General features: G+C 43.4%; 1 protein-coding gene across 1 annotated transcript in view; it reads left to right on the top strand.

Annotated features, from left to right (window-relative positions):
* Window positions 1-215: 215 nt before the first annotated feature.
* Window positions 216-15,314, top strand: part of LOC310641627 (cytochrome P450 2J2-like) — a gene marked incomplete at both ends in the record, with an annotated part of 59,071 nt that continues 43,972 nt past the window's right edge. The window contains 6 exons of the mRNA XM_083364863.1: window positions 216-225; window positions 2,417-2,521; window positions 5,443-5,664; window positions 7,379-7,539; window positions 8,775-8,951; window positions 13,961-14,102. Of these exons, the coding sequence (XP_083220989.1) occupies window positions 216-225; window positions 2,417-2,521; window positions 5,443-5,664; window positions 7,379-7,539; window positions 8,775-8,951; window positions 13,961-14,102 (817 nt within the window). The remainder of the gene's footprint in view (window positions 226-2,416; window positions 2,522-5,442; window positions 5,665-7,378; window positions 7,540-8,774; window positions 8,952-13,960; window positions 14,103-15,314) is intronic.

Here is a 15,314-nt window from a genome sequence, read left to right as displayed (position 1 = left end):
AAATATTCCCAGGTGATGCAGCTCCAACCCAGCCTGTGGAGAATCCGGTGTGCATCCCAAAGAGGCCAACTTAGAGAGCTCTTGGCACAAACTACAGTCTCCCGTGTTGGGAGGCTTCAAATTGGGCTGCAGGGAAGCTTCTTCCAAGCCATTTGAAAGTAGCCAGTGGTGTGGAAAAGCTTATTTCAGACTGCTGGGCTCTCCATATTGCGTCCATGGTGATGGGTGAATAATAGGGACCAACAGCAAGAAGAGATCAAAACCTCATGTTTCTGGATCCTGCAGAAGAAGATTGAGGACAGTTGTTACCTCGAGAGGAGCCTAAAGTTTCTCCTTCTCTGAAGGTATCCAGGTTGGAGCTCTCTTGACTCATGTGGAAGGATCACTGGAGGTTTTTAAGAAGAGATTGGGCATCCACTTGTCTGAAATGGTATAAGGTCTCCTGCAGGAGGTTAGATTAGAAGACCTCCAAGGTTCCTTCCAACTCTGTTATTCTGTTACTTTCTGAAGACTTCCACATGATCAGCTTCAACATAGGCCAGGGGTCCTCAAACTTGGCCCTTTTGTGACTTGTGGACTTCAACTCCCAGAATTCCACGTGCCTGGCTGAGGAGTTCTGGGAGTTGAAGTCCACAAGTCATAAAAGGGACAAATTTGAAGACCCCTGGCGTAGGCAATCTGGAAATCACTTGACCAGGTAGCTTTTTAGTTTGGAGTAGGAGACAAGGCTAGGATGAGAAGTTGTCCAAAGATGTAGAACTTGTCCAAAGCAATTCTTTTTTTTTCTGGCAGCCCAGAAAGCTGGATTGAAGCAAACTGGGTGACTTTGCCCAGCTCAGTCCCAGAAAATGGACTGCAACGATCTGGTGGAGCAATTTAGTCCTTTCCAGCAATGAGACAGAAAGGGATGGGTGGAAAAAAATGAAACAAAACAGGGAGGTAAAGGAAAGTGAGAAGGGTAAGCAGCAGGAAACATTGGCTGAAAAACAAAAATTGGAGGAGGAACAGGCTGGGAAAGATGATTGTGAGTCAAATACAGAAAGTGAATAGCAGCTCTTCGAAATGATGATCATGGTTTGTTGGTGATGGTGATGATCATTTTTGCACCCTACTTGCTGTGAAAGAAGGAACCAAATGCAGCTAGTTCTCGACTTAACTGGTGTGTACTGGGTTTGTTGCGCAGGAATGAAGACGAGGCGAGTGAGTTCAGCAAAGATCATGGTTTATTGCTTGCAGGATCTGAACTAGAGAACAGGGCTGCAGATGCAGCAATTTATACCCTGGCCCCTAGGTGGCGGCCAATAGGTTTGAAGCAACCTATTGCCGCCTAGGGGCAACCAATAGCAGCGCTGGAGACGGGCTGTCTGAGATGCTAGGAGCCGTTAGCTAGCTCCCTGCTCCAGCAGCCTACCAGCCATTACCACGTGGTGTTAACAAGCAAGCCCAATACATTACATTAACAACCATTTGTTTAGTGACCAACCGCACTGAAAAAAATGACTTATGACTGTTTTTCACACTTAACGACTGTTGCAGCATCCCCTTGGTCACACGATCAAGATTCAGACGCTCAGCAACTGGCAGGTATTTACGATACTTACAGTGTCCGGGATGTTGTGATCCCATTTTGTGATCTTCTGACAAACAAAACGAAGAGCTCAGATTGACTTAACAATCGGGCTACTAACATAACAACTGTAGTCATTCTCTGGACAACTGTGGCAAGAAAGGTCACAAAATGGGGCAAAATTCGCTTAACAACTGTCGTGCTTAGCCACAGAAATTTGAGGCTGATTTATGGTTGTTAAGTTGCATTCTTCATCTGAATGTACCAATAATAATAATAATAATAATAATAATAATAATAATAATAATAATAATAATAATAATAATAATGGTAAAGGTAAAGGTAAGGTAAAGGTTTCCCCGCACATGCGTGCTAGTCGTTTCCGACTCTAGGGGCTAGTGCTCATCTCCGTTTCAAAGCCGAAGAGCCAGCGCTTGTCCGAGGACGTCTCCGTGGTCATGTGGCCGGCATGACTAGATGCCAAAGGCGCACGGAACGCTGTTACCTTCCCACCGTAGTGGTCCCTATTTTTCTACTTGCATTTTTACGTGCTTTCGAACTGCTAGGTTGGCAGAAGCTGGGACGAGTAACAGGTGCTCACTCTGCTATGCGGCACTTGGGATTCGACCCGCCAAACTGCCGACCTTCTGATCGACAAGCTCAGCATCCTAACCCACTGAGCCACTGCATCCCTATAATAATAATAATAATAATAATAATAATAATAATAATAATAATAATAATAATAATAATAATAATAATAATAATAATTCTTTTTCCCCTAACGACAGCTTGCAAAACGTTATGGAAATATTTACACATTACTGGTGTGGAATTTACCCATAATAGTACTGTCAGGTTACAAAGTTGTAAAACATGGATTGGTCAACCATTCTGAAGACCTCGCTGAGCGAGTAGAGACCCCCTTTTTAAGGGCTCTGTCCAAAGGAAAAGGTAAGTTGTGAAATGTACTTCTTTTCCTTTCTGTTTACTTACTGAAGGATATATGCCAGGGGTGTCAAACTCGCCACTTCACGTGACATGTTGCGACATATCGCGACTTTTTCCCCATTGCCGGAGCTGGGGTAGCTGGGGTGGTTTCGGTATCACACGCTGGGGTCGCAGGCCAGCAGTTTGACACCCCATGCCATTCAGCCAGAAAGACTCAAAGAGGCTTTCTAAAAAACAACTGCTTTTTAAAAAAGAGAAAGAAATGAGCAACAAAGATGGGTGGGTTTGTTATTATGACTTAATTTTAAATTTGTACTATGGGCATCGTTTAATCATGTTTTAATAATTTTAACTTTTGTATCTGTTTTTTACGTATTGCCCTGTTAACCGCCCTGAGTCTCTTGAGAGAAGGGCGGTATATAAATTAAATTAATAAATAAATAATAAATAAATTAATTAGGGGGCTGGAGGCTAAAACATATATGTAAAGAACAGATGCATGAATTGGGTATGTTTGGTTTAATGAAGAGAGGGACGAGGGGGGACATGATAACAGTCTTCCAAAATCTCAGAGGTTGCCCCAAAGAAGAGGCAGTCAAGCTATTCTCTGAAGCCAGGACAAGAAGCAATGGATGGAAACTAATCAAGGAGAGAAACAACCTAGAATTAAGGAGAAATTTCCTGACAGTGAAAACAATCAATCAGTGGAACAACCTGCCTCCAGAAGTTTTGGGCGTTCCAACATTGGAGCTTTTTAAGAAGAGATTGGACAGCCTTTTGTGTGAAATAGTACAGTATAGGGCAGGGCTTTTCAACCAGTGGTACGGGTACCACCTGGGATACATGGGCACCTGGCAGGTGGTATGCGACCATCCTAGAAAAGTGGTAGCGGGGGAGGGGAATGAGCTGAACCGGTGGCAGCACCGCACAAGCCTGAGCGAGAGACGGCTGGAGCTGCAGGGCTGTCAGGGTTCAGAGGAAGCGCCACGATCAGCACTTCTTCGGGGCTGTCAGGGCTCAGTGGAAGCTCCAGGATCAGTGTCAGGTTCCAGCTGGAACTCGGCACTGATCCTGGCACTTCTGAGCCCAGAAGAAGCGCCGATCAGCTGGAATGTTGCAGCATCTCCAGGGTCTTGTGATTTACATTCAGATGCTTGGCACCTGATTCATATTTATGATGGTCACAGTGTCCCAGGGTCATGTGAAGGGACCAAAGCCTGCTGCAACCACCTATCAGATGGGGAGGGAATAAAAACCAAACACCCCCACCCCACCCCCGCTGCCAATCCTCAACAGAAATGCTCACAACAATTAAAACCTCGGACAGAAGGAAGAGCTTGGGGGCACTTTTTTCAGTGCCATTGTAACTTCAAACAGTCACGAAGCGAACTGTTGTAAGTTGAGGACTACCTGTACTTTATCTTTTTTTTCCTTTTCTTTTTTTGGTCATCAAGTTTTGGACACCTTGCTAGGCGACTGGTGGTACTCGGATGTTGCCATATCCTAAAAGTGGTACAATGGCTGAAAAGGTTGAAAAGCCTGCAATGGGGGTGGGGTGGGGTGGGGTGTTTGGTTTTTATTCCCTCCCCATTTGCTGGATGGTTGCGGCAGGTTTTGGTCCCTTCACATGACCCTGGGACACTGTGACTGTCATAAATATGAATCAGTTGCCAAGCATCTGAATGTAAATCACAAGACCCTGGAGATGCTGCAACGTTCCAGCTGATTGGCGCTTCTTCTAGGCCAGACATGTCAAACACAAGGCCCGGGGGCCGGATCTGGCCCGCGAAGTGGTTTCATGTGGCCCGCGAAGCCATCCTGGAAACAGTGAGGGAACGGCCCCCTCTGCCTTGTCCCTGGCCCAGAGACCCTCCTTCTGCCAGAGACCCTCAGATCTGTCCCACTCCTGCCCAGGCCCCCATAGGCACCCTTGATGCCAACGATGTAGAGCTGGCCACGCCCACCCGGTAGGCCATACGCACTTTAGCCACGCCCACCCAGCAGACCACGCCCACCCTGGCCATACCCACCCGGCCCCTTGAGGGGCAACCGCAATGCTGATGCAGCCCTCAATGAAATTGAGTTTGACACCCCTGTTCTAGGCTCAGCAGAAGCACCAGGATCAGCACCGAGCTTCAGCTGGAGCCTGGTGCTGATCCTGGCGCTTCCACTGAGCCCTGACAGCCCTGCAGCTCCAGCTGTCTGTCACTCAGGCTTGTGCGGTGCTGCCACCGGTTCAGCTCATTCCCTTCCCCTGTTACTACTTTTCTAGGATGGCCGTGTACCACCTGCCAGGTGCCAATGTACCACAGGTGGTACCCGTACCACTGGTTGAAAAGCCCTGGTATAGGTTGAAAAGCCCTGAGCAGGGTGTTGGACTAGAAGACCTGTAAGGTTCCTTCCAACTGTGTTATTTCATTTTGTTCTGAAACTTGAGAACAGAAAATATAATAAGCCCATAGGGCAACCCCATCTCACTCTCAGCAGTGCCTTGAGAAACAGCCCCAGCTTTCAAATATTTCAAATATTTATATCTGAGAATTTATGGCTTAAAAATTAGCTATGATTTTTAAGCTGGGGCCTGTCTCAGACAACCAAGCTGAAATGAAATATCCAGTTTTAACATTTTGTGTTAAAGGATATTTCCTTAAGGGTTGTGTTTCATTCTGCAACACTCTTCATTCTTGCAAGAGTATACCAGTATGATTTGCTGAATGTGGCCTCTTCTAAGCCGATAATTCCAATAAAGGAGACTATTTGTAGCTCAGGGTTGAAATGATGGGGGTCCTTGGTCCTCTCTGAGCTTGGTTGTGCAGCCACTTGTGTTTAAACAGAGAGCACACCCCACTCCCTACCAGCACTGCTGATGTTACCTAGATAGGGTAATGAAATGTCTGCAAGAAAACAACCAAGGACACCTCAAGCCTATGATTTAATATCTTTGGAACATCTCCTTTTGCGGGTAACAATTTCTCACTTATTTCTGTTTGATTCAGGTATTATTCTTTCCAACGGCCACACCTGGAAGCAACAGAGGCGATTCAGCCTACTCACTATGCGTAAACTTGGAGTGGGGAGGACAGGCGTGGAGCATCAAATACAAGAGGAAGCCAGTCAGCTAGTGGAAACCTTTGCTTATGCAAATGGTAGGTGAGACCAGCAAAAGCTGCCAGCACAAAAGCCAGCTTGCCTAAATCTTTACAAGAAGTCCTTGACCTATTACCATAATTGAGCCTGTAATTATGGTCATAAGATGTGGTAGTCATTAAGCTGGTTACCATATGACTGTACTTGATTTTTATGAGATGCAACTCACTTAACAATTTAGCAGTGGAAATTATGGGCTCAATTAGGATCATAAATCAGGGATACCTGGAAATGCTGGTTTCCAGCAAAATGTCATAAATTGCAGCTTCGCAACCACTGTAAAGACAGGCTGGTTGCTGAGTGCCGAAAATACAGACGTGTGATGGTGGCTGTGTGTGTGCAGCTATCAGAACTTCTTATCCAGCTCATAAGTATGTTTTTAGGTGCTTGTTGTAATTCTGACCAGTTGTTAAGTAACTATAAGTCAGGGACTACCTATACATTTTATTTCTACGGGTAACAGAATGAAATACTTCTATTATTTTGTATTACATTCATTTGACAATCAGTTTCTTCATATTCTGACATATGGCATCCACACCACACCACACAGTCGACCACCATGCAAAAACTAACCCTACCATACACAAAAGGGGTGTCGGAAATGACAGCCACAATTCTCCAACCCTTAGGAATAACGATAGTCCACAAACCCACAGCCGGACTCCAAAGACAAGACACAGAAGAATGAGAGAAAACAGTGTAATCTACAAAATCAACAGTAGTAGTAGTAGTAGTTTTTTCCCTTTGTGTAAATACGGGTGCAAAAAACCCGAGTTGAGTAGTTCTGCTTTCTCCCTGTTGCTTGTCACCTTCTTGCCACTTTCTCCCAATAATGGACCAATCATTTCCTTAACTTTTTTCTTATTTTTTACATGTTGAAAGAAGCTTTTTTTTTGGGTTATATATTGACTTTTGTCGCAAACCTTAGTTCATTTTGAGCCTTAGCTTTCCTCACTTCACCTTTGCAGGCTCGGGCTATTTGCTGATATTCTGCCTTAGTTATGTGCCTCTCTTTCCACTTTTTATCCTTGTCCTTTTTGTCTTTGCCTTTCAAATTATCATTATCATTATGATTGCCACCGGCTAGCAGTCAAATGCCATGATCCCAAATCTTTAATTGCGACCCACAATGACACCAAACAACACCAGTTTGATTGGAGCAACACAAAAATCATCGGCCATGTGACCACTCACCACGCTCGTGAGTTCGTTGAAGCTAGGCACTCCGCAAGCAATTCCATCCACAGAAACATCAAACCTACAGCCAGCCTATGAACCCCTCATGATCCAGATCAACCGCACAGCCAACCAGAGACAGTGCTGACCCACAACCATCCCACGCAAGCCCCCCCATCGTCCTCCCACCAACAGTTCACCTCCCAGTTACCCTAACCTCCCCATCACAAGTCCCATCACCGGCCTCTCCCTGATGACCCACCCCTCACCCACTGATAATTCACATCTTCCAACAACCCTGATCTGAAGCAACCTCCCTATCACAAGGCCCATCTCAAGCCTCCCTCTGATGACTCATCACAAGACCCTCACTTGACACACCCACACCTGAAGCCCTTATAAATAGAAGAGCACTGACACAGGTGTCCCCCCTAAAGTCAGCTGAAGATGTTACTTAGCCCGGTAACAAAACGTTCGCAAACCAACCCACAAGCTCGGAGAACGAAACTTCATCCTCCGTTTCTTAATTTTCAGGTCAACCCTTGGATCCTTTGTTGCCAGTCACCAATGCTTTCTTCAACGTGATAGCCGTCTTGGTATTTGGGTACCGATGTTCCCTTGAAGATGAAAACTTCCAGAAAATAACAGAAGGCCTAGCTTTTAGCTCAGAATTTGTGGGTAGCTTCTTTCACGTTGTGAGTAAACTTTTATTTTCTTACTAGATATGATTCGGATTGGTCTAAAAGCCTATAGTATGGTGGCCTAAAAACCTATGCAGGTCATCCTCAGCGTATGAACACAATTGGGCCCAACATTTCTGTTGTTCAGTAAGACAGCAATTAGCTGAGTCTTGCCCCATTTTTACAATCTTTCTGGCCACAATCGTTAAGTGAATCACACCGCAGGTTGTTAAATTATTAATATGGTTAAGCAAATCTGGCTTCCCCCTGTGCTAGTCAGAAGGTCACAACACGTAATCCAGATGACCCTGGGACACTGCAACCGTCATCAATATGAAACCAGTTGCCAAGCGGCTGAATTCTGATCACGTGAGCACAGGGATGGCGCAATGGTTGTTAAGTGTGAAAAATGGCCACAAGTCACTTTTTGTCAGTGCCGTTATAACTTCGAACAGTCACTAAACAAATAAAGAACTCCTCACCCTCCTGGAGGAGCGGCCTTCAGCAGCTTCGAAAACAGGCAAAATGGGGAATGGATGATGATGATGATGATGATAATAATAATAATAATAATAATAATAATAATAATAATAATAATAATAATAAAGTTGGAAGGGACCTTGGAGGTCATCTAGTCCAACCCCCTGCTAAGGCAGGAATCCCTATACCATTTCAGACAAATGGCTGTCCAGTCTCTTCTTGAAAACTTCCAGTGTTGGAGCATTCACAGGTTCTGGAGGCAGGTTGTTCCACTGGTTAATTGTTCTAACAGTCAGGAAGTTCTAGGCTGCTTCTCTCCTTGATTAGTTTCCATCTGTTGCTTCTTGTCCTGCCTTCAGGCGTTTTGGAGAACAGCTTGACTCCCTCCTCTTTGTAGCAACCCCTCAGATATTGGAAGACTGCTATTATGTCCCCCCTCGTCCTTCTCTTCATTAAGATCTAGATCTAAGACAGGGGTCTCCAACCTTGGTTACTTTAAGACTTGCTGACTTCAACTCCCAGAATACCTCAGCCTTGTGGGAGTTGAGGTCCACAAGTCTTTAAGTGGCCAAGGTTGGAGACCCCTGATCTAAGATCTATCCCTTTGTAGGTGCGAGGTTCCCCTGTGCAAAAAGGAGCAGGGGTTGGTAGCCCAGGAGTCTTGATAGTGTTATTGTCAACGCTCCTAACGTCAGCAAAAAGTTTAATTGCAAGGAGTAGAAAATAGATTGTGTTACGATAACACTGACAGTGACTTTACTCTCTTTTAGCTGTACGAAGTGTTTCCCTGGCTGATGCGACACGTTCCTGGGCCTCATCAAAGGACACTGTCCCACATTAAGTTTATCTATGATCTGGCAAAGGAGGAGATAGAGAAGCACAAGGAAAATCGGTCCTTGCACGAACCTCAGGATTTCATTGATTACTATCTTTTTCAGCTGAAGAGAGTGAGTATCATCCCTCATTGGAACTCTTCCTTTGCTGACTTATGGAACCTAACCGACAGCCCAACCACTTGAACAGTCTACTGCAGTTGCATCGTTCAGCTTACTCTCTCCCCCTCCTCATCCGAACTGTCTTTACAGTAACAGGTAGACCTGGACTTATTGCCACAACTGTGCCCAAAATGTCTGTTCTTAAGTCAAACATTGGTTAAGTGAATTTTGCCCTGTTTTACAAGCTTCCTGGCCACAGTCGTTAACGAAATCACTGCAGCTGTGAAGTTGTGAACTTAAGAAGATTGTGAAGTGAACCCGTCTTCCCCGTTGACTTGGCTGGTCAAGCAGAGTCATTTACGCCCTTTTTATTTTTTTAACCACCGTTGTTAAGCGAATCAGTGCAGTTGTTAAGCGAAGCACTGCAGTTGTTAAGTGAATCCAGCTTCCCCATTGACTTTGCTTGTCAGAAAGTCCTCAAAGATGATCACATGATCCTGGGGGGGGGGGGACACTGTAACCGTCATAAATATATGAGCCAGTTTCCAAGCATCTGAATTTTGGCCGCGTGACCATGGGGATGCTGCAGTTTGGGTCATATGTGTGAAAAGTGGAGAAGCCAAATTCACTTAACAACCACGCTGCTAACATATGAACTGCAGTGATTCACTTAACAGTGGCGGCAAGAAAAGTCGTAAAATTGGGCAAAGCTCACTTAACAAATGTCTCATTTAGCAACATAAACTGGGGGCTCAGTTGCAGTTGTAAATCGAGGACCACCTGTACAGCTGCGTGCCCTGCTATGACTAAAGCATAACAGTTGCAAAGCCGTCATACGTTTTTTTTCTCAGCCTCGTGTTTTATTTGTCTATGATCTATCTGTCCTTCTAGACTGCTGGGTATTGAGGTCACAGTATAAAAATGAAACAGTAAATATTTATTTTTTTTTATTTTAATTCCATTTATATCCCGCCCTTCTCCGAAGACTCAGGGCGGCTTTCAAGCTTAGCAGTAGCCTTCATTCTATGTATATGCCTGCTTATTAGGGCTTTCACACACCCCCAAGCGGCATTATTACAAAGTCAGCTTAATTGCCCCCAACAATCTGGGTCCTCATTTTACCTACCTCGGAAGGATGGAAGGCTGAGTCAACCTTGAGCCTGGTGGGACTCGAACCTGCACTAATTGCAGGCAGCTGGTGTTACTTAAGGAGGCATTAGCCCACTGCTCCACCAAGGCTCTTTATGAAGTTTTATTATGCATTTATTATTATGAAGTTTTCAGGCATGCATTCTTTTGAGTCAATCCTGACTCCTGGTGACCACCTGGATACACTCTTGCGATTTTCCTGGCAAGGTTTGAAAAGTGGTTTGCTGTTACTTCCTTCATAGGGCTGAGAGAAGGTGACTGGCACGTTTTCCCAGCTTCTAGCCTAGCGGCTTAACTATGACATCAAGCGGGTTCTTGATCTTTTACGAGACAGATATAATCAAGTCAAAACCAAGATTATTAAAAACAGGGTGAAATTGCCACCCATTTAAAGCCCGTCTTATGAATAGAATAGAATAGAATAGAATAGAATAGAATAGAATAGAATAGAATAGAATAGAATAGAATGGAATGGAAGGGACCTTGGAGGTCTTCTAGTTCAGCCCCCTCCTCAAAGCAAGAGAACCTATACCATCTCAAACAGGTGAATGTCCAGTCTCTTCTTAAAAATCTCCAGTGATGGAGCGCCCACGATTTCTGGGGGTAAGCTGTTCCACTGGTTGATTGTCATCCTTGTCAGGAAGTTTCTCCTTAATTCCAGGCTGCTTCTCTCTTTGGTCAGTTTCCATCCATTGTTTCTCGTCCTTCCCTCTGGTGCTTTGGTGAACAACCTGTCCCCCTCTGCCTTGTGGCAGCCCCTCAGATACTGGAACACTGCTATCAAGTCTCCCCTATTTCTTCTTTTCTTTAGACTGGCCAAACCCAAGTCCTGCAACCATTCTTAAAATGTTTTAGTCTCCAGGCCTTTGTTCATCTTAGTTGCTCTTCTCTGAATTTTTTTCCAAACTCTCAACATCTTTTTTGTGATGCGGTGACCAAAATTGGCTGCAGTATTCCAGGTGTGGTCTCACTGGGGTTTTATAAAGCGGTACTAGTACTTCATGTGATCTTGATTATATGCCTCTGTTTATACAACCCAGGATTGTGTTAGCTTTTTTGGTAAGTCAAGGACTGCATGTATTGCTGCGCAGAAAACCTACATGGTCATCACCATAAAGTCGCAAGAATTTGAGCTTTTTACTTTGGCTTTTACTTTAAAAAAAAAACAACAACAACAACCCATTTCCCTTTTCCACTTCAAGGAAATCTGACTATTGTCATCACATTCTTGTCAAGGAGGTAAAGAGGTATAAATAATGTATTTATGAAGCCCCACACCGATGGGCAAGATCAAAGAAGCAAGAACTGCATAGATTTTAGTGAGGTTTTGTGAATGCTCATCTGGTAAATACAGACATTCAGAAAACTATAAATGGAATTTCCCAGCATTCTTTTTAGTAAGTCTCTTTGAAGGCTCTGAGATCTTCTTCCCAGGTATCTTGCACCTGGGAAGGCAAAATGTTGATGTTAATGAGATATTGCCTCACCTACTATCTAGTTTCATATCTAACTTCCCTTCCATTCCTCTCCAAGCCTCCTCACAACGTCTTACACCACCTTGTAGTTGTAAATGTCCTCCTAACTAAAAACCAAGGTCTGATGTCCCTTTCTAGACAGGAGAAAAATGTGGCCTCATTCATACTCCTTGATATCTCAGTAGAGTTTGCTACAGCTGACTTTGATTTTTCTTTAGAGTGGCGACTTCAAACGGTCACTAAATGAATGGCTGTAAATCAAGGAATACTGTAATGTCTCCTGTTCCTTGACCTTTTCTAAAGTTAGCTGGGACACCTGGCACCTCTTTTCCAATTTGAATTCTAATCTGCATTGAATTATCCTAAACACCACTTTGCCAGCATGTGTAATTAAGAGATTACTTGGAAACATAATTTTCCTGTAACAATTTTGGTAAACCATTGTCTTCTTCCGGGTTACTTTTAAACTTTTCAGTGTAGCCCACTGACCTTGGGATCTCTCAGAGATCTCCCATCCAAATGCTAAACCCCATCAAGCCTTTTCTGAGATAGCTAGGATCCAATATACTGACACGGTTGAAAATGACTTCATAGAGATTATTCATATGATAGGCAAAATACAGAATACTGAATAATATAATTGGAAACGGCCTTGGAGATTTTCTAGTCTTTTCACTAGACTAGACATCTCCAGTTCCTGAAACTGTTCTTCATATGTTTTAGTCTCCAGGCCTTTAATCGTCTTAGTTGCTCTTCTCTGCACTCTTTTCAAAGTCTCCACATCTTTTTTTATAATGAGGTGACCAAAACTGGATGAAGGAGTCCTGATGTGGTCTTACTAAGGTTTTATAAAGCGGTACTAATACTTCACATGATCTTGAGTCTATCTCTCTATTTATGCAACCACGGATTCCATTTGCTTTTTTTTTTTTGGTGGCAGCTGCACACTGCTGGCTTATATTTAGGATTGTCCACTAGGACCATGGCTCAGTGACGCGGTGGCTCAGTGGGTTAGGATGCTGAGCTTGTCGATCAGAAGGTCGGCAGTTTGGCGGGTCGAATCCTGAGTGCCGCGTAACAGAGTGAGCGCCTGTTACTCGTCCCAGCTTCTGCCCACCTAGCAGTTCGAAAGCACGTAAAAATGCAAGTAGAAAAATAGGGACCACTACGGTGGGAAGGTAACAGCGTTCCGTGCGCCTTTGGCATCTAGTCATGCCGGCCACATGACCACGGAGACGTCCTCGGACAAGCGCTGGCTCTTCGCCTTTGAAATGGAGATGAGCACCGGCCCCTAGAGTCGAAAACGACTAGCACGCATGTGCGGGGGAAGCTTTACTTTTACCTTACTAGGACCGTCTACTAGGACACACCACTGGGATTGTCCTTAAGACAGATTTCAATTGCCAATAGACCAAGAAAAATTTCTTTGTCGCTTTTTCTCAAAGTGGATCCAACGAGGTGATCCACACCACTGCACTGTACAAACCTCCAGTTCCAAGCCTATCAAGAGCTCTAAAGAAAAAGAGTGCAGAGAAGAGCAACTAAGACGATTAAAGGCCTGGAGACTAAAACATATGAAGAACAGTTTCAGGAACTGGAGATGTCTAGTCTAGTGAAAAGACTAGAAAATCTCCAAGGCTGTTTCCAATTATATTATTCAGTATTCTGTATTTTGCCTATCATATGAATAATCTCTATGAAGTCATTTTCAACCGTGTCAGTATATTGGATCCTAGCTATCTCAGAAAAGGCTTGATGGGGTTTAGCATTTGGATGGGAGATCTCTGAGAGATCCCAGGTCAGTGGGCTACACTGAAAAGTTTAAAAATAACCCGGAAGAAGACAATGGTTTACCAAAATTGTTACAGGAAAATTATGTTTCCACGTAATCTCTTAATTACACATGCTGGCAAAGTGGTGTTCAGGATAATTCAATGCAGATTAGAATTCAAATTGGAAAAGAGGTGCCAGGTGTCCCAGCTAGCTTTAGAAAAGGTCAAGGAACAGGAGACATTACAGTATTCCTTGATTTACAGCCGTTCATTTAGTGACCGTTTGAAGTAGCCACGGTACTGAAAAAAAGTGATATGACCGTTTTTCACACTTGCGACCCTTGCAGCATCCCCGTGGACGCATTACAAAGTGTGGGGCTTTGATCATAGGGTCGCATCCACCATTTTGACTTTTCTGCTTTCCTGAAAGGATTAGGTCCAGTTTAGGAAAAGGGATCCTTAGAGGAGCTTCAAAATGATCTTTTTTTCTTTCTTTCTCTCTCCCCATTAATGGGCACTATGGATTACTATCCCAGCTCAAAACTCTTTGCAGACACGCTTCTCTACAACAAAAGTTGATCTATACCTTCCTTCTAATGATGTTTCCTTTCAACAATTTGAACAGAGCAAGGATGATCCCGGCGATACCTATGATGAGGAGAATCTGACCGAGTGCATTGTTGATTTTTTTATAGCTGGGACGGAGACAAGTGCCACCAGTTTGCAATGGGCGCTGCTTTTCATCAGCAATCATCCAGATGTCCAAGGTGAGAGCTACGTCATTAAAGAGGTGAACTTCATTCCATGGGGAGGAACTTAGGTTCTGTAGCCTGGGAGTTGTAATTTCTCTTTGAAGTCATACAGGATGGGTGAGGAACAGCTATTATTATAAGGAAAGTTGGGGAAAAGATGCCCTTAAGCCTTAATCATCCAAGTTAGACCTTTAATGGAATCTATTTCAAGCAGGGTGGGTTTATTATTATTATTTATTTGAGAAGCATTAGAAGACAGAGGGATAACATTGTTATTCTATATATCCAAAGAGCGAAGGGGTATACCACATCTCCTTCTGTCCAGTCAACTGTGATACATATTCTGTGTTACTATGTTTAGTGGAATTTTAGACGTGTCTACTGAAATATAGGTCCTATTGAATTCAGTGAATTCTCACACCTAATCTGGAATAGGATTGAAATCTGTAAATTCAAGTGATATTATATATATATATATATATATATATATATATATATATATATATATATATATATATATATATATATGTGTGTGTGTGTGTGTGTGTGTATGTGTGTATATGTATATATATGTATGTATATATATATATATATATATGTATATATATATACGTATATATATATATATATATATATATATATATATATATATATATATATATATGTTAAATATTTGTTAAGCATTCAGAATACACTTGCTTAGTCCCAGACATGGGACAAATCTTATTTCCTGTTTCAGCCTAGCCCAAGGCCATCTACAGGCAGTAGCCACAGCAGTGGCAGCTCATACAGTATTTGTATAAATTTTTTCGCTTGCTAACAAAGAATAAAGGGAGACCGATATGATCATTTCAAACTTATTTGTTCTCATCAGTCAACCATACCCTTCTGAGATTCGAACCTGGGTTGACTGCGTCTTAAGCAGTTGTTTTAACCCCTAGGCCACAGGCTCTCTCTCTCTCAGAAGGGTATGGCTGACTGATGAGAACAAATAAGTTTGAAATGATCATATCGGTCTCCCTTTATTTTTTGTTAGCAAGCCAAAAAATTTACACAAATACTGTATGAGCTGCCACTGCTGTGGCTACTGCCTGTAGATGGCCTTGGGCTAGGCTGAAACAGGAAATAAAATTTGTCCCATGTCTGAGACTAAGCAAGTGTATTCTGAATGCTTAACAAACATTTAACACATATCTCCCTTGCTTCTTAGCTAACAAAGAGAGAGAG

The sequence above is a fragment of the Vipera ursinii genome (genome assembly GCF_947247035.1).
Source record: "Vipera ursinii genome assembly, chromosome: 5".
Taxonomy (NCBI): Eukaryota; Metazoa; Chordata; class Lepidosauria; order Squamata; family Viperidae; genus Vipera; species Vipera ursinii.
The sequence above is the reverse complement of the archived record's forward strand: the minus strand, read 5'-3'. Positions and strand labels throughout refer to the sequence as shown.